At 47.5% G+C, this 19,609-nt stretch overlaps 1 protein-coding gene across 5 annotated transcripts; it reads right to left on the reverse strand.

Annotated features, from left to right (window-relative positions):
* Positions 1 to 652: 652 nt before the first annotated feature.
* INKA2 (inka box actin regulator 2) lies at positions 653 to 12,229 on the reverse strand. 5 transcript variants are annotated; one of them, XM_065649671.1, is made up of 2 exons: positions 8,730 to 8,987; positions 653 to 2,544 (listed from the first exon to the last, which is right to left on the reverse strand). In XM_065649671.1, exon 2 carries the CDS (start codon positions 2,536 to 2,538, stop codon positions 1,570 to 1,572), a length of 969 nt encoding a protein of 322 aa, XP_065505743.1. In that variant the 5' UTR covers positions 2,539 to 2,544; positions 8,730 to 8,987; the 3' UTR covers positions 653 to 1,569. The 5 variants fall into 5 exon arrangements, with proteins under 5 accessions (XP_065505743.1, XP_065505744.1, XP_065505740.1 ...); XM_065649672.1 differs by lacking the exon at positions 8,730 to 8,987 and adding an exon at positions 6,653 to 7,640; XM_065649668.1 differs by lacking the exon at positions 8,730 to 8,987 and adding an exon at positions 12,151 to 12,229 and having other exon boundaries at positions 654 to 2,544.
* Positions 12,230 to 19,609: the final 7,380 nt, after the last annotated feature.

Genomic DNA, 19,609 nt, shown 5'->3' on the forward strand with positions numbered 1-19,609 from the left:
CCTGTGCTCTGCTGACCTCTCTGCCTTGGGAAGTTACAGCAGGAATAGAATTACATGTTAAAAAAAAAAAAAAAATACTATTGCTCGCACATAAGCCCTTCCTAAACTTGGAGTGAGCGGAACAGGTTTTTGCAACATAACACTGCGGCGCACACGGAGCATCTGGTGAGAGTCCCGGCTAATGGAAAGGGGGCTGCAATGCAATTGCAACGTGCTGGGGCTGTGGGGACTCGCCTCTATCACAATTAACTCCTGGGGACAACGAGGAGGGGACCACGGCAGGATCCCCTCCATGGGCTGGGGGCTGCCCAGCTCTGAGCCCCTTCCCACTGCAGCAGTTTCTCCCCCCAAAACGTTTCTCCCTCTGCCTTTCCCCGTGCTGGGGGAAGAAGATGGACATGGAAGTGTCACCCAAAGGCTCTCAGGGCTGTGGTGGGACCCTGGCAGGGACCTCTGTCTGCAGCTGTGATCTATAATTTCTCCTGGAATGGAAACTCTCCTGGCTGCTCCCCAAGCTCCCCGGTCCCGGCTGGAACACAACCCGCCCGCGTTCCCAGCCCTGGCTCTGACCCCCCCAGCTGAGACTTTTGTTCTTGCTCGGCTGGGTTTTCATGATGGTGAAAACCCAGAAGCTTCTGAGAAAAGCAGGACTGAGGGTGGCCCGGGGATGGAGATGGCCCCACGGCATGTGGAGGCTGATGCCACTTTATTGGTAACTCTTGGAGTGCCGGACACTGAAGAACTTGGTTCTGTCAAGAGAAAGCTTGTACACAACAGCAATAGGGAAAAAAACAACAATAACCGTCTGTTGCAACTTTGTATCTCAGCGCATCCTCAACAATAAATTTTTGTGACACTGTATCTGGTGCAACCCATGGGGAGAGAAGCAAAACCTGCTGAGAGCTTGAGGGTCAGAAACTTCTACAAAAGGAGCCTGTTGTCCTACTGGTTTAACTGGAAGGGAAGGAGAGATGCTGGGAGCACAGCAGAGATGCAGTTTAGGGGGAAAACCCCACAGCTGAAATACAACAAAGCTGGGGTTCAACATCCCCACTTAGCAATTGTTCAAGTCTTATAAATTCAAACTTATTTCTTTCAATTTAAATAACAAGTGCTTCAGGTACAACGCTTGAATTGCCTGGCTTTTAACCCAGTTTAAGTGCACACAAGCAGGAATAGATTTTCTTAAAAAACTATATATTTGCACACTCATACACACACATGCACACAGTGAATCTCGTGGTGCGGCTGTTGCAATGGGCCTGAAGCGGCTGTTGTAAACCAGGCTCCAGGAGCTGGTTGTCTGCGGCAACTCTAAAGCCGCTAAAGATTCTGATTATTTTTGCAAATCTCGGTCCCCAAAAAGCCTCCCCAAGTGGGGCTGCACCAGCTGCTGCTGTGACTGCTCTGGAAGATGCTCCTGGCAGGTGACCGAAGCCTACAGCATGATTTGTGGAGGGCTCCTCTTGCACCTCAGTCCAGAGCTTAGAGGTCTCCTGAAAAGCAGGATACGGCCTCCAGCTCCTCTCTGGTGTGAAATGCTTGACAGAGCTGAGGACACAGACAAACTCAGACCCAAACAGCTGTATTGATGTCAAATCCAGACTGGGTGTAGTCTATGGTCTCGTGGACTTTCTTAGTGCCAGGTTTGGTTTTGTCGCTGTTGCTTTCCACCTTCGGGCACCTCTCTGCTTTGCTGTGATGGCTCTGGATGTTCCCATGAAGTGGGAAGTAAAATGTCCCCTTGAGTTTGTTCATCTTTTTGGGTCTCTTGGAAATTTCGGGCTGTTTGTCTTCAGGCGGAAGCCAGCAAGGTTTCTCCTTGAGAAGCCTGTCTCGGTCTGGCCGAACGCTCCTCAGGAACTTCTTGAAGATGTTGGCCGTGAGGGAGAACTTCCTGCAGAGCTCCTGGGACCTGCTCATGGACAGGGATCCCTCGCTCTTCTCCCCCTTCTTATCCAGCTCGGGCAGATCCAACCAGTTCCCAACCAAGTCTGCGAAGATGTTATCCCCCAGGACCAGTGGCTGCCGGTTCCTGCTCTGGGACATGAGGGACGACGTCCAGTCGTGGCCGTCGTCACACCCCGGGCACTCCTGGCACGACGGCCACCGCCCAGCTGTGCGCTGGCTGCTGGGCTTGAGTGTCCTCGGGCGGACGTGCTCCACTCTGGAAGCGGAGGAATGTCCTTTTGGGTGACAATCACCCTCACCGCAGAAGCTCCTGAAGGAGGACGGGGTGTCCCCAACGTGGGAGCCCTCGGGGAGCGCAGCGGGATGGGACGAACCCACCGGCCGTGACCCGGCACACACGAGGGACGTGGGGCTGTGCTCCTCCAGCGATGCCTCGTCCTGCCGGCCCCCGGGCTCATCTCTGCCGCTTCGGCAGCACCGGTGCTGCCCGGTGCCAGGAGCGGCGCCTCGGCTCCCCGAGATGTCCAACTGCTCCAAAGCTGTCTGGACCTGGAGGAGTTTCAGCTCCTGCAGCGCGCCCATCATGCAGTTCATCTGCTCGTGCAGCCCGTCCCCGACCTCCTTCATGGAGAGCTGTGGAGGGAAGAGCCAGACATCGGGTCAGTGTCCCCAGGAGAGCAAGAAAATTCTGCCCAAAGAGCAGGAGAGCTGGGCTGAGCAGCTTTCTGCAGCATCACCTCTTCCTGCTCACCACACGTCAGATGTATCCCACCTGTGCTACATCAATTTCATGCAACAGCAACTGGATTTTCCTTAGATTGTTCTAGGAGTTTCCATCTAGGAATAAGAGGAGCTGACAGAAGGAGTGGAATTTTTTTTGACCTGACAACAAAAATAAGTAGTATGAGTTTCCATTAATTGCTTGGCAGAAACCCAAGGCGCAGAACTATGAATGGTTTTGGCTGCTGCCAGTTTAAGCATATTCTTCTGCTTTTGTCTTTTGTGCCCTGTAACTAACTGAAATCAGGAGTCAGAATAACGAACAGAAGTGCCTTCCATCTTCTTTCTTTACCTACGGTGCTAAAGTAAATTAAAAATAAACCCCAATAAGATCCGCATTGTTACTATAGAACACGTCTTCAGATCTTAATACCCTCATTACAGGCACCTCTCAGTAGAGGACAATCAAAGACATTTCAATGTGCTTGAAATTTTGTACAAAGCAACCAAAAGTGCTAAAATTACTTACATTAAACCAGCGGTCTCCTTGATTCCCAAGCTAGCACCTTTAGTAGCAGTTCTGCTTTATCCCTGCACCTTGCGATAAAGATTTAACTTTCTACACTAGGCTTAAAATAAGCAAGTTATTTTCCAGAGCTTCCAAACTCCCCTTTCTTCTCTTTTGCTCTGTTGCCTTCTCTCTATCATGTAGGATCTGGATCATATTCCCAAAGCGGCATCATAAAACAAACGGGCTGTACTTCCCAACAGCTGCCACTTAGGGGTTTTTTTTAATAGCAGGGAGGGGGAGCGGAGAATGGGAAGGAGAGGGGAAGAACAGCAGGGGATGGCAGGGCTGGAGGTGCAGACATGTCACATTGATGTAAGGTGGTTTGCAAAAGAGATTAACACTGTCTAGGAAAAGCTTCAGCCCACGCCGTCATAAACAGTTTTAAAGGCTCGTCACAATTTTCTTGCAGCAATAGATCTCTGTCTTATGCTCAGCTTTACATTATCAAGCTTTGCTTTTTTACATCTCCTTCATTTTCAACTAAATCAGTTGAATTATGTGCTCTATTTCCATTTCTGTCGGTGGATCTGAGCAGTGACAAAGAGCAGTCATCAAAAAATTGCATCCTCTAACAATCTATCTCCATAAGTGGAAAACTCCTTAACAGTTTCTGACAACAAATCTCCATTTCAAAACACAGAACCTTAAACTAGCCAGCAGATCATGATGATTTTTCAGAGCTTCACTTGCAAGAAACTTATTTATCACCCGGAATGAGCACGCAAGCTATGAAAATCTGCGTTTATCTTCCTGACTGCACTATCGAGTGTCTCCAGCTATCTAATTTTTCAACGCCACCAAATAAACCTCTGCTTCTGCAGACATGCAAATAATGCCCCACTTACAGACTAACCGAGCTCCTGGGTTTCCCGTCCAAAACCTGGGGCCATATGCTCTACAAGCCTCAGACAAAACTATCACCTTACCTCTCCAGATTTGCTGTAATGCTCCTCGTCCTAACCTTTCTCGCCTTATTAATGGTAGTCTGCTTTATCTGGGGCTTTGCAAGAAGCTGGATTTGGAGCCGGCTTGGCCCCTCATTGGCCACTTCCCAGCAAATCCCCCGGCCGGCACAGCCCGGTGACCGCGGGGAGTGACCGGGGTCCGGCGGCACCGCCTGGGCTGAGCAAACCCTCGGTGTCTGCTGGGCGGCTCTGCCGTTCACCTTGATTCAATTAACTCCCCCGCGATGGGTGGGATCGTTACAGTGCGCGCCTCATCCGCCAGGGCTCTATTAAGCATTAAAATTTCATCGGCGGCGTTTATCGTCGGTGGGGTTGTTTCTCACAGGCGGACCCGGTCTCCCCACCCCGGCAAGACCTGAGCGCCATGAGCTCAGACTCCAGCGTTTTTCCTTCTGAACGAACGAGCTGCTTCTGCCAAATCTGGCACTGGCACCAGCCCAAGCCACTGGAGAAGGAGTTGGAGAAGTTTTCATCCGTGGAAACGCTTTCCCATAAACGACTATGAGGTTTGGATACTTCTCCCCTGGGCTGAGCCGTCCCTGTTGCTGCAGAGGGGGAGAAATGGGCATTTTTGGGACATATCTGTCTGGTTCCAGTGACCTGCTCTGAGTAGGGACACGGCCCCAGTGTCCCTCTGGCAACGTGAATCCCACCATCGCCAAGAGAGTTTTAAAGATCCCAAAGCTTTTGACTCTGCTTACAAACAATGCTAAAACTTTGGGTTGTGCAAGTTAAAAAAACAAAAAACAAAAAAACAACGAAGCAAACTAACCCCTCTGCTTTGTCTCTTGCGCTTTGTGGTATCTGTTCAGCCTTTTACAGAACTGAGGAGTGGGTGAAACCCAGCCCAGAGTGAAGTCACCAACTGGTGACCAAACAGTCTGCAGGGGCTTGGATTTCATCCATTAGTAATTACCCTGTGGTAATTAAGAGGACTCACCCTGGAGAGAAAACTCTGCAGGAAGGGAAAAAAAAAAAAAAAAAAGCCACTCTCTCCTTTTTCTCCTTTTTGCCAAGATGATCTTAGTGCTCTCAAGATCAGACCGGCTTCTCTGAAACTCTCCAGAAAAGGAACAGAAGAGAGACCATCACCCTGGCAAAGGTTCAGGACGGAACTATCTGGGCTGCGAGAGGGGAAAAAAAGAGTTTCTGTGAATAATCCAGCAGATTGGGCTGATGCTCTGACTGCGAGGGGATGGGAACGCGATGGGAACGCGATGGGAACGCGATGGGAACGCGAGGCTGAAGGGACAACCCCTGTAGCTCCGCTGGCTCCGTGGTCACACGCTTCATGTAGAAGGAACTGGAATTCGGGATGAACGAAAGTGCAATTTCAAACAGAGCGTGAATGTGACACAAAACCCCAGAGAGCCTGAATTTGGCGTGGAAAAAAACTCTGACTGTCCTTGCTGGGGTTATGCAAGTGACATTATGTAAACCCGGCCACCACGGGGCATCAGGAGATGTCGTGTCTTGTGCATGTTTGTGAGCTGTAAATCCCGAACCCGCTGTTGAATCAGCCCCACGCTCAGTCGTGCTGGGGAAACGGCATTCACGGCAAAACTCCGGCTCTGGCACAGACCTTGCACACCAGCATCCCCCCTTCTCGTACCTGCTGGTCTCTGCTCAGGGAGCACAAGCACATCAGCATTCCAAGGGACTCTGGGTGTCTAATTCGAGACGTGTTGTGCTTCTATACAAGCGGTTGTTTGGCACCTCCGCTCCCAATAAAAACCAAATTAGAACTGTGACGACTTGCAGATTATATCTCTGTAAAAGCTAAAAATCAGATGCCGCAAATTCCATCTCGTTATTATTCCTGAAACTTTTGCGGTCCCTAAAAACTGGCATGAAAAAGTCTTAGTCTAATTCTGAACAAGCCAACACAAGATGCCTTTTATAGCAAGACAAGTACGCGCAGGGCTGAGCACGGTTGTGACGCGTGTGGGATTCGGCGTGTAATGTTAAATGTTTATTTCTCCAGCAATAAGGTATTACCTCCAGATCAATCCTCCTGGGAAGGCAAGAACAAGGCAGCTCTGGCTAAATGCTTCTCCAAAGCAAAGCTTGTTTAAACTATGGTAACGCTGAAAATTGAAGTGCAAAATTCAAAAGCTTTTCAAGCACTTTCAAATGATCCTCAAGGAATATTCAGTGTGAGGAGGGAAAACAAACAGACAAACAGACAAATGGCAAACAGAGAGCATCTTGCAAAACTGGCAGAGTTCAAATATGGATTTTTTTTTTTTTTTACATTGGAAATCTACCGTTCTGAGTAGCAAAGGCATCAATCACTTTGTAAGCCATACCTTTTTAATGATTTCCTCAAAATACTCAGCACTAGAACCACAGTTGGTTTACACAGTTTATAAATCAATGATCTTCCACCACTGATTAACACAGCAGGAGGACAACTTGCCCCAAGGAACATCCTCAGCAGCTACTGGCATTTTATCAAATTCAAAACCAAATACCTGAGACGTACAAATAAAAGACGCTTTCCTTGTCACTTCACGAGTAAATAAGTAACTCTTTGAGCTCGCTTTGGGAACCGATGTTTTCCTGTTAGCATCTCCCTTCACCGAGTTCTCAGAATTCCGCTCCCAGCCATCCCCTGAGGCACAGCTGGATTCCCGGCCCATCCGCACATCTGGCCGGCCCAGGGCTGCGGACGGGAGGAAAGGAAAAGCCCAGCAAACACCCCACGGCTTTCAGCCGAGCACAGAGAACTGAAGAGCTCCGAGCGTGTCTGTCCTAACGAGGAGGAAGACATGTCCAGCTCTTGGGTAAAAGAAAGGCAACGAGAGGAAGTTATTGTGGAGAGGACAGGAAAGAACAAATGGCAAATAGCAGCTCTTAATAATAGTGCTGATAGGCAACAGAACCAGCAGCAAACAATTGGTATTTAAAGAGGATGACATAATACAGACCTAAATTATTTTAGAACTGCTGAGCTGATCATATTGTTTCTCTGTTTTCCTTTGGGTCACTAACTAGATTAATCTTCAACACGCCAGCGATTGTGGCTGAGCGCGACTCTTGGGAGCTCACAGAGCTCCTCTCCAGCTTCATGTTGCACCTTCCTTTTCCTTCTCTTGATGGATGCCAAGGCCCACAATCTTCTTTTTGCCCTTATTGGTTTTATCACAAGAATTGCAAGTCTCTTTTTTACCTCTTGTCTTTCCAGGGTATTTTAGGTGTAAACAAGGATGTTAACTGTGAGCTCACAATTTATCTGAAAGAGGAAGGATGCTGAAACTTTACCAAAGATCTTTTTTTTTTCCCCCAATAATTTGAATAGATCTTAAACAGATGTTAACCGTGAAAGACATGGTTCACATCACTCAATCAACCATCTTCCTTACTCAATTGCCTTACTTGCCATAGCAATGATATTGTGCTATGCTTCCCAATTGCACTTGCTAGGTTTAAAGGCAAAGTAGGAAATCAATTCTCTACAACCAGGAAATAAACAGACCAAAAAGAGGTCCAACCTTCAGACTTTTACTCACAACCCAGGGATAAGCCTCCATGTACAGACTGACCATTGAACATGATGTATTATTTTTTAGCTCAGTGGTTTGGTTCACTGGGGGGGGTCCTGGTCTTTAACATGTAGCTGGGAGTCTAAAAAAATCCGCCGTCATTTTTAGGAATGTTCTCTGGAAATACACAAGCGGACAAAGCCCACGACGGCTTTTTCTCTCCACAGGTTACATGTGACAGGACATCCGCCGTCAAGTTACCCCTTTGCACCTTCCCTCAAGGCAACGCCGAGGGACGAGGTTCTGCTATAACCACCCAAATTTCCAGCGTTATCTCACTTAAAGGCACCGTTTTATCAGCAGAGGCGCAAACGTAGCTGTGTGTTTCCACCCGTCAGCGCTGGGAGCGGTGACGTTAGCCCTTGAGGTCTGTCATTTATGCCGACTCCGCTGCAAATCACAAGAGCTGCTCCTTCAGAAACAGCGGTAATGAAAATGCAGCGGGCTCCTTTTCGAGCACGACACGGTTACTGGAATAGGATCCAGGGTGAGACAAAGAGTAAAAATAATTGGCCGTATTTTTCACTCCGACCAAATGTTCTATTCCTGCAAGATATTCATAGCAAGAAACATTGTCTACCAGGACGTGAATTAATGTAAGAAGGGAGTCAGACTCTATCAAACTCAATAATGTGATGCGTTTATGATGAATGTGCAGGGAGAACATTCAAAAGTTCAAGGCAGAGCAGTGGGGTTTGTTTTAAATATCTACTTTAATACTTTTCCTGCTAGAAAAAAAAGCAACAGAAAGCCCAGAAATATCCTGGATTCCTCAAGAAAGACCAAAACATGCAAAGCAAAGCTACAACCACAGCTAACTTGACTGTGGCCCCTCGCCTGTTCCAGCCATGCAAACCCCAAGTGCAAGATAAATCTGCCCCGTGAACTCGCCGGTCCCTAGCTAGATATTAGGTGATTTATTCTTATTGCAGAAGAGCCTTGAAACCCCAGTCCCATGGTAGGTATGCTGATGTTACTCTGTATAAACACAAACAATCCCTGTGTCAGAAATCTTACGGAGGTAAAGCCATCTGCAGCGTGAGACACGGAAATGAAATTTCTCTCCGCTAATCCCCGAGCAAGACAATTCTTGCTAAGTCTGATCTTTCAGCTGAGATAACATTCTGTAACTCAGAAAGCAGACGTCGTCTTTCTGTGCCTCAGAATGACGTTTGCGGGCTCCGAATCCAGCTGATAAAGTCAAGAGGACTTTTAGTATCGGGATTAATTGCATTAACGGAAGACTCGCAAGCTCCGTGGCACATTTCACAACTGAAGCAGCGGAGAAACACAACTTACTCCAACACCAGCCCTACAAGCCAGCCCTGCGTATTCTCACAAACCACATTACGTCCACGGATCTCCAGAGCCTTTCCAGAGGAGGTGAACAAGGTCTTCTGTATTTTCTGCACACAGAGGCTGAGGTGCAGAGAGCTGGCTCGGCTCGTGCAAAACTGCTCCGCAGGCTGGTGCCGGCACCGGGACAAGGGCGACGGATCCGAGATCCGAGCGGCCCGGGTGGGATGAGCGGCTGTGTCAGCTGAGGCTCTCCCGGCTCTGAAACATTTGCATGTGGAAGCTTCTGAACGAATTCCAATCAAAGGGACACCACACATGCCAGAAGCTATCGGCTTACGATGGAAAACACGCGACCGGAACGGGCGATCTCTCATTGAGTGAAACGGGTCAGATTCGTGTTTGGGAGCCACGGCAGAGCTTCCCCAGGGGTAACGGGTGTGAGCACGCCCGGCCCGGCTCGTCGGTGGCTTGTCTGGCAAAGCCCGGTGTGACCTCAGTGCACAAGGTGCTGGGGCACAACAGCAGCCCGAACCGAGCACGCGATTCTTTAAATACGTTTTTAACACGCAAAGCAGGAGAAAGAATCCTCAAAACCCACGCTGGTGGGGGGATAGAGTTGTACTTGGAGATAACCTTTCCTTGGGAACTGAGAGCTGTGCCAACACCCGCTCTTTTTTGAGAAAATTCCCTCCTCTGAACTAGCCAAAGGCTACTTTCAGTTAAGTCACATTGAAGGTGACAACTGCCCCTTCCCAGATTTTTAAGCCAAGCATATACAGAAATCTTTGCCACCCCATGTGTTTCTAAATTCACAACGATGCCCTGGAACTGGGCTCCTGTTTAGCTACACACGAGGTGGCTCATTGTCTCCATCTGGCCAAGTCCTTCCCACCATTCCTCCCGCATGACTCTTGGTTATGGTGCATTTAACATCTGGAGGCATGACCTGCCCGGTAATGAAGAAAGTGGTAAAGAAGCGGGGCCAAGAGGTTCAGTTCCCACTCGCCACTCAGTGCAGATGTTCCCAGCTGTCTATCGCACTGCTTGCTGCTCTTTATAGAAACATTCGCCTCTTTTAATTCCAGGCTATCTTGACAATACTGATTTTTAAAAGCTATTATTGCTCCGGATAATCATTAATGGTTATTTTAATGAATACCGTCCTCCTACCTTCACTAAACGCAACCTGCAGCTCGCTTAAGTTGCTGATGAAAGGAATTGTTTCTGATGGCGTGTGTCTTGCAGAAGGTCCCTCCAGCTGTCATTGTCACCCTGCGGGCTGTCCCAGCACGGCTGTGCTCACAACAGCCCCAAGGCTGCGCCCCGATACCCCGAGAATCTATTGTCCAAGTCAGTTTTAAGTAACAAAATTTGGGGGTGTGAGGAGGAAAGAATGTGACTGGTAAAAACCAAATGTGTGAAGATCTAGGCTACTTTTGGTACAAGTTCATCCTATTGAAGGTGACAACTGCCCCTCTCCAGATTTTTAAGCCAAGCATATACAGAAATATTTGCCAGGCTAAGGTCTTGATGTATTAATATGATAAAATTGTTGCATTTTTACTATTTTTTTAAAAAATCTATTACTGCATTATAGCAAGGGTATGAACAAAACCAGAATTTTCTCATTTTAAGTATTTTTTGCTTTTCATATTAAGTATGAGGGATCTGCATTCCTGTTGAATTTATTCATATTCTTCAGAAGTTATGTTGTGTGCTACAAGATGGGCACTTTTTCGACTCACAAGTAAAGGTGCAATGTTTAGGCTTCTATAAAAAAATACCACTGAGATAATGAAACTGATTTGTCTAGAAGATAAAACACAGATTTAGGAACCTTACTCTAAGCACGCTCTTCTGAAAGTTACTCTTTTACACGTCTCACCTTCCAATTTATTCAGATTTTAAAGATCTTCTGGATTACACTGTACGTGTCCCGGTTTACACTTTGCATTTCATTCATCACACCCAGTGTACAGAACACCAGTGACTCTGATTTTCCTTTGGTTTAGTTTGTCTTGCAGCTCCTCTGTTTACAAGGGCAACACGGGTAACGCCAGCGGGTTAAATGTCACTGTTTGCTGCCAGATGTGCTCAGGGCGCCGCGCTGCTGCCCAAGCCCGTGTTGCCCAAGCCGTGTCCCATCCGCAGGACCCGCTGTCCCCACGCCACAGCCAGGCCCTGGGCACAGCTGGAACTTTGCGTGTTTGACTCAAATGGTGTCACTTACACGTGAAACGCTTCCCGTAACCCGGGTAGGAGAGCATGCTGTCTAGAAGCCCATTTTGCAGAACTCCAGCTTGCACAAATATCGGCTGAAAACAACATCCTAGTAAGTCCAAAACTGCGAAGCTTTTGCACATTCGGAAACTTCGCCCACCCGTTGTTGCTCTGCCTTGTCTTCCCTTTTTGTTCTCATTATCTATTTATCTGAACAATGCTCAACTTTCCAGCCAGACCTACCCAGCACTGGAGCCTGATTTTGGAAACTATCGGTTCTTGCCACCAACCCAGCCCTAGCAAGCCCTGCTGTACCAACAGCACCTTCGGGCTTGCGGACAAGCCCAAGCAAGTTCAGGGAGTGAGGTTACATCTGAACAGGAGCGGGAGCGGGGAGAAAACAGCGGTGATTTACGACAAAGGGTTTCCTATTAAAGAAGAAGTATTTTCAGAGAGGATTGGAGGTGGCGAGCTCACACTCCCTTGATTCCCGTAAACTTACTCTTATCAGAGATTTGTAGAAATGTTTCTCTGTTTCCTGATCTATGTTTCTTTGCTTTCTGATCTATGCTGTTATCTTTTCTTTAAAGCCTCTGCACACCCCCGGGCGCGCTGGGTTTCGCTCTCGCCGACCAAAGCACCAGCGGCATCCGACCCGCCGGCATCCCGGCGATGCCGAAGGAGCGCGGGGACCCCGAGTTCCCCGGGCCGGCCGAAGGCTGCCGGTAACTGCCCCCGCGGGTCCCGCGGGCTCCCCGGCCGCCTTTCCCCGCCGCTGTTCCCCCCCGCACAAAGGGCCGAGCCCCGCGGGGCTCCGGCTCCGCTCCCCGCGCAGCCACCGCGGGACGAGCCCCGGGTGGGGGTGAGGAGACCCCAGCCCGTCCCTCCGACCCCCGCCCCATCCCCTCCGAGCCCTTACCAGCTCCTGCTTGAGGCGGCGCAGGTGCTGGTCCATGGCCCCGCTCAGCGCGGCCCCGCCATGCGAGCGCCCCACCCGCGGGGCGGGGAACGGAGCGGAGCCGGGCGGGGGCGACCGGGGGGCGGCACCGCGGGCGGCGGCTGCTGCCGGGACACAGCCCGGCCCGAGCTGCCCGGCCGGGAAAAGCGCTTGGAGAGGCGGGTCTGCGAACGGCGGAGCGATGGGGAGGGGTCGGGGAGGGTCTCGTGTTTCCCCCCACCCCACCCCCGGCTCCGGGACCTGGGAGTCCCGCTCAAAACGGTGAGAGGCTTCTTGCATGGAAGCCAAATCGAAAGCAAACGCTCGGTAGCGCTGGAGTTTGGGCAGAGGACCGTCCCTTCTCCCAGCAGAGAAGTTTGGCGGTTGAGTTGGTTGCGGGCTGGGTTCCGCAAATTGCTCTGCAGGGGCAGACCACCCGAACAAAAGCATGGATTAACCTACATGGCTTTAATCACCGCGAATTGCAAAGCCACCCGCTTGTGGATTTCCCCGTTTTGTTCTCACTAGGGGCTGGGTTGCAGCATAAAGCGCATCCCTCCCGGGTCAAACTGGGCTTTGCCACCTTGGGGGATGCTCCAGGTGTCCCTGGGCAGTGGCAGTGCCGCAAGCGCTGACTTTGCACATGACCGCGACACCACCGAAGTGCCCTTTGTCAGGAATAGCACATGTTTACAGAGCTGCAAGAAACAGGTGTTGAAAACTCCTAACACGGATTTATTTTCAGACATCCCTTCTTTCCTTAACTGTGTTTTACGAGCAGCGTTTCGGCTGAGTCTGCAAACTGGAAACTTCCTGGATATGAGGGAAATTGTCGGTGCTACGGATGCGTCCCTCTAAGGGCAGGGGTTTCACCTCAAATCGACAGCCTCTGATATTTTTTGTCACCATGGGAAGTCAAACAGATGGACAAATCAGCCTGGAAAACATACAAGCACTTTTGCATCATCACATTTTATAACTACGTTGAATTGGAAAGGGTTTGAATTTTTCAGTGTTCCTCACATACACATATATAGATATTATTCTCAGCTTATGTGTAAAATGTGTTGTTTAGATAAGAAATGCTGAGTCCCCTGCAGGGGGGTTAGCAAGGCTTGTCTGAATCAGTCTGCAATGGTAAAGAACTTGATAGGATGAGAAACACTGCTTTGTGTTTTCAAATTTGGGATGAAAAAGGTAATTACTTGCTTTTCTCCATAAATCTGAGTATTGACAAAGAGTGGCTAAAATTTTTGCCTCCTCAGGTCTTTAATTTTTGAAGGAATACGGTTTTTTATAGCTGGTAGTAGGATTTTGTTTGTGTGTTCGTAGAAATCAGCCTTAGTGTTTTTGAAAGCTGACCTTTGTGTCAAAATCCAATTTAAATAAGACGTTTGCGATCTGCCCTTTCATGCATGTTTGGGAAACACTCTGGCGTTAACATTTATCGATCCTTCCAGCGTCTCTTGTATTATTGGTCAAAATTCCCTGTCTTTTTGCTCATTTCAGGGTTTCCATTTCCTGTCCATGAAAACTGTGTCTCTCTTCAATGATCTGTAGAATGCGGGGCAGTAAATATATTAATGTATGAAAGAAATGACCTTATAAAAAAGTTAATCACTTCCAACAGGGTACACTATGCTGTGAGTGGGATACCTGCCAGTCTTGAGTCTGTCTTAAAGTCTAAGCCAACTAGCCCAGCTATTTTTTATTGTTTTTTCTTGAAATCTGGCTGGATTTGTTGGCCAGCTGGTTGTTCCCCACGGCCCGGGGTCGGGGTGCGTATGTCCCCAGCCTACCCAAGCGTATCAAGTGTCATATGGCAGGTTTGAACAGCCAGTCAGTGGTAAAAAAAAAATCAAAACGATGGCAGCATGTGGAGAAGACAAGCTGAAACGCCTGCGTCCGCCGATTATTAATAGCAGAGGGAATGACCCAACTTCCCTTTCCTCTTTCTGTGGATCAGACGAGGATCCGTGTTCAAGAAGAGCCGCAGACTCAGAGTCCAGGCTTCTGTGTTGCTTGGGTGGTTCACGGCCTTTTTTTCCTTTTCTGCTACCGGTACCATGTTTTTATCACTTATTTCGTTATCTCAGTTCTGTAAATCAATATAGAGAGGCTACTTCTTCCCTGTGGCGTGGCATCAAATCTAAAACATGATGGCATTTTCTCTTCACATTTGTAACCCATGGACCTACGTTCAGCTGGTTTGAGCTGAAAACTGACCATAAGCTTAATTTATCCAAGTCAGCTTCGAACAGCAGTATTTTTAGGTGCTCTTTTACATTTGGTAGGGAGTAGACTGAGTAGCAGGCATCGAGGGAATGACTTCTGTTCTCCTGGGGTTACCATGTCTAGTAGGCTGCTGCTGAGCACTGTGGTTTTGGCATCTTGAAAAACTGCATGAAATCAGACCAGGGATTATCCCAGGCACAGGATGCTCTCCCCAGTGTTTTCTTTACAACACTTTTTTTTTAAAAATCATGCCATTCCTGAATTTGACTGATGCTTCTTTTTACAGCACTTTGAATATTCCAGTACAAAAGAAATGCAAAAGATTCACATAGTTATTTGAAGCATCAAATCTAAGTTAAACACTATTCTATTTTTCAGCACGTCTAGGCATTCTGGAGTCCAACTGCACAGGTACATGGCAATCAGCAGATGCTGTGTTCCAGAAAGCTCCTGTAACACTTGCAAAACACTGAACTGTGTGATCTGCCAGCAGATGATCAGGGAAGAGGTTTTTAGCCTCTGTTAAGTTTGTCTTTTTGATCCATTTTTCACCCTCCAGGGCTGCTCATGTCCCATGAGGCTGATAAAGGAGTTCATGAGCCTAGAATAAAGAAAAGACCAGAATATTCATGTGCTGCAAACTCCTGGGAACTTGCAAGAGAAGAGAAAAATCAGAAATATTTTCAGAGCAGGATTTCCCTACTAAGCAACATTTTTTCTCTTCTGTTTAGGCAACTGGTTCAAAGCAACATCGGCACTTCACCTTCCTCTCCGCCGCGGTGCAAACCGTGAGCAGATGGTGCAGTGCGGTGGAAAATCAGGTCTCCAAGAAAAGCTGAGAATAAAACACCCGCAAGCAGAAAGTTACACGGCTTATTTCAGGAGAAAGTGAAAAACTGAGGTCCTTGGGCAAAAAAAATAGAGCACGTCTTCAGAGCGGTGGATTCCACTTACATGAGCTGCCTCATCCCTCCCCATTTGAGAAAACGTCCATCCCTTCACAGCTGAAGGCTCAGCTCATTTGTTGTCTTTCAGTTCATTGGTCTGGTTTCTCAGGGCTTTCACGTGACTGTTCTTTGCTGAACTAACAAGCGTGGTTATCGCCGAATTTTCCTTCATTTTTTACTTTCTCGCACACTGGAGGCAAACCTCTCAGAATTTCTTCCCGCTTCAGCATGACCTGAATTGCATCCATCTTTGTTTAAACCCACTGGGGCATAAACATCCAGCCAAAATAGGTACTATAATGGCAAAACTTTCATTCTGACTCTATATTTGTGCATGAAGAGATAAATTACCCCTGAAAATTTGACCATTTCGTCCATTAAGCCTAATTTACTGTATGCAGCCTCTGCACTCTCAGCCTTTAAAGTTCCTGACATGCCCCCACCTCACCATGGTAAAACTTCGAATCCCAGCTCCTGCCATTCCTCTGCTTGCACCGGAGCACCAGGAAGAAGTTCCAGGGCAGGGGAATCCTCGTGCATTCTCTGCGCTGTCTTGTGTTAAAGAACGATTGGATTACATCTCGGCTGGCTGCATTTTGGTGACCTAGATCCTGTTCGTGCTATTGTAGCTGAAAAATAATTTAGCAAACCTTGGTATAAAAGCATATCTAAGAGGAAAATGGGGTGATATTTAGCTGGAGAAAACAACAGGAGTGAACTACTGGCACTTCTCACTCATACAGTTGACATACCCATTTTAAACTGATATCCTGGTGTCTGTAGCTGCATCTGTACCTGCACCTGCACCTGTGCTGACCCCCCGTGTACTTTAGATTTCCTCTGAAATTTGTGGAGTTCTGGATCCTTCTGAAGGACATGCCTGACAAGGAACCAAATCTATTCACCAGAAGGGCACTGAAGTGAACCTGAGGTGGATGTAAAACCCCATCATCATCATCATCATCACTATTTATAACAACTCTATGCACTGGGCTTGCTGGAAATTTTTGCCAATTACTAAAGCCACAAAGAAGATTCCACTGCCCCAAAGACTTGCTACTCGTTGGTAACGTGCCGTCCAGCTTTATTTTTTTTTTTCAAAGGGAAAATGAATGCGCAGGGTGCTTGGAGTCAATTTTTGGTGGTGAATATGAAGTCACTGTCTGTGCTGATATAAATGGCTCTTTCACTGTAATGTGCTTTACTGTACAGAGAACAAACACAGTTTCCATGGCAGTGTAAACACAAACACATACCACACTGAAAAGTGAGTCACACGTGCTGCAGAGCATGGGGCAAGTTCACTGTCTTCATCTGAACACATCTGGGAGAGGAAGATGAGATTATCTCACTTTAAAAATATTTAATAAATATTGTGTAAACCAAGATTTGCTCTGAATAATCCCATATCTTGGCAGATATGAAAGACAAATCCTTCGAAGCTAAAGGAATAAGACAAGGCAGGTGCTTGTTTACAGTAGCAATGTTCAAATCTGTAATGACTGTATTCTTAAAAGATATACACAACCTGATAGTTCTGGAAGCCAACAGGCAACGCAAACTGCACAATGAACGTGTGACGCGCACCTTTGCCTTGCCGCTGGGAGTTTGAAGACAAGTGCTTTATTATCTGAAATACCGAGAACCTGACCTTGATTCTCAGCAGCAAATGATCTTGTAAGATCATTTATCGAAAGCTGATATATTGATATAAAGATTCAGAGGAAAATGAATCTTGGATGGAATTAAAATCGAATATGTAATATGCACTTCCTAACAGGGACAAAAAAGTGGTAAGCCCTGTATTGGGGGAATAAAACGTGCACTCAGTAGATATGGAAGCAGGAGTTTTTTCTAGCAAAAGTTTTCTTCTAAGTTCCAAAAACTAGAGGTTGGTTTATGACCCCAAACTATATCCCTTCACAAGAACCAGTTGTTTTTTTAATAATACAGCTCAGAAGGAGGTCTTATCTACTTCTTTTACTAACCTAAATCCTTTCCCGGGACCTATTCTGCCTGCAGAGTATTGAGATTAATTGTCAAGATTTCCAAAGGCTGCTTGGAGCAGGAATCCTTCCTTTGGATCTTGCTGCAGGCAAAAGCGAAGCGATGCCGCGGCAAAACTGCAGGCTCCACGTGAACGTCGACAATGTGAATTCAGCACTTGAGGGTCACTGAGGTAAAACGAGGCCTGAAGGTTGAGGATTGCTATTTATACACTGACTCACTGCAGAGTACACAATACACAGAGCTTAAAACAAAGTTAAGATCTATGGGAATAAGGGTTAAGGGAGAAACAAAACCTTTCATTAGATCCACCGACAGAGCTGCAGGGGCATGACCTAAATCTGCCACAGGCCCGTCATACGGACCAAAACCAAAGGCAGAGGGACAATAAATCTGCCGGTCCTGGTGCTGAAGGGCTTCTCAGCATCCAGACATGGGGATGGTTTGGAATCTGTCCCTCCAGCATCCCGTGGCAAATTAAGTAAACATCTACAACCAGGAGCATCTTTCTGAATTAAGGTGACGTGTCTGAATGTCTCATTAACAACGTAGCGCAGCGAATAATGTCTGTCTCCAAATCACCTCGTCATGTTGCAAGGTGCAGGAAACCTCAGGGGAGAAAAGGAATGGGTGTGGAAAATACAGAAGGGATTCATCGCAATGGCTGTTTTGGGCTGTTTTATCACCTCTTCTCTGCCCTTCCCCCATGGGAACAGTCACTTCTGGCTGCTCTTCGCTGTCTGTTTAAATCACATCAATTTAAAAGGGTTATGAGAGGCTATATTTAATCAAATGTTTGTTAGGTCCAGGTGTCTTTGTCTGTCTTCTTTCCCAGATTTATCCAGAGATAATTATCTCATGTTGGAGACTTGTTTCTCCCCTTGAGGACCAACAAGAACATCCACTTAAAAATTAAAAAACCAATTGGAACTAACAGAATGCATGCAGATCGCTATCCTGTTACCTCTGCTGCGGGGCACAGCTCTCGCCTCTGCCATCTGGTCTGTCCCAAATCAGCAGAGGTAAGATCTCCAAACCAAAACTGTCCCTCTCTGTCCTGCAGGGCCCCACTCTTGCTCACACATTCATATGAAAATATCATAATACTAAAAAAATAACAACTGCATAGAGTCTGCCAGACTTTTTCTCCCCCATCAGGGATATAATCGTGAGGGATTTCAAAGGCGTGACAAAGCCTGTGGTACACCAAAGCCATTAAAATTCATTTAGGCTGCCTAGCAATGTAAGAATAATGACACAGTGTATGTGCTTGTACAGTAGAAGCCACTGTCGAGATTTTTCAAATCCCACTGCAATGAATGGAAGCTGCATGTCCAGAGCCTCTGAACTGCTGTGGCAATAAAAGTTGACATGCATAAAACCACCCACGATTTAAAATAAGTGGTCTGCAGAGGGCCGTAAGTAATGCACATACAACAGATTAACACATTTGGCCTTTGAGTGCTGTACTACTAATTTTTCGCAGTATGCTGGCTTTTAAATCCTGCTTCTGTGTGCGGTACAGCTGCATCCCAGGCACAGGGTGTTTAATGAGAAACTCATTCCTGTTGTCAGGATGGTGGAAGGAGGGCTCAAACTAGAGGGGTCAGAACAAACATCCCTGCTATTCCGCTACAGTGGGACAGCTGAGAGATGAGCAGCGACTGCTTTCTCTCCAAACTAACGGAGACACTTCGGGCACCGACTGCCAGCAAGCTTGTTAACGCTGTTCTGCCAAGACACTCGACTTTGTCCTCCTCTTTTTGTCTTCCTCCTCCTCTTTTGCAGCCTTCTCCATCATTTCTTCGCTGAACCTTCCTTTGCTCTCCTGACCCCCTCTTGCCCTCCACTCGTCCCTCCCTCTGACCGTCCCCTCCAGGCTCCTGCCTCCCCCTGCCCTGGGCTCCCCCATGCCCAGCACTTTGCTCCTCTCTGCGCTGCGCATTTATTTTATGGTTAAAGCTGGTGGTTTTGGAGCTTGTTGCAAGCTCTCCAGCTCTCACCGTGTTATTTCCACTCCCATAACACACAGGCTTTGTCCTCTGTAATATTTATAAGTTTAAACTTCCGTGCTCTTCATAAAACCAATGACACAGGGATGTGCAAAAGGCTGTTTTTACTGCAAAGGCTTCTCTTTCTCCATCTAAAGGATTTATGTTTCATAACCACCGCCATTAATTGCTTCTATGTAGATAAATGCACCCATTGAGACACAAAGCGTGGAGTCGCAGCCTCAGTTATTGGCATAAACA

The sequence above is a fragment of the Caloenas nicobarica genome, chromosome 21, assembly GCF_036013445.1.
Source record: "Caloenas nicobarica isolate bCalNic1 chromosome 21, bCalNic1.hap1, whole genome shotgun sequence".
Lineage (NCBI taxonomy): Eukaryota > Metazoa > Chordata > Aves > Columbiformes > Columbidae > Caloenas > Caloenas nicobarica.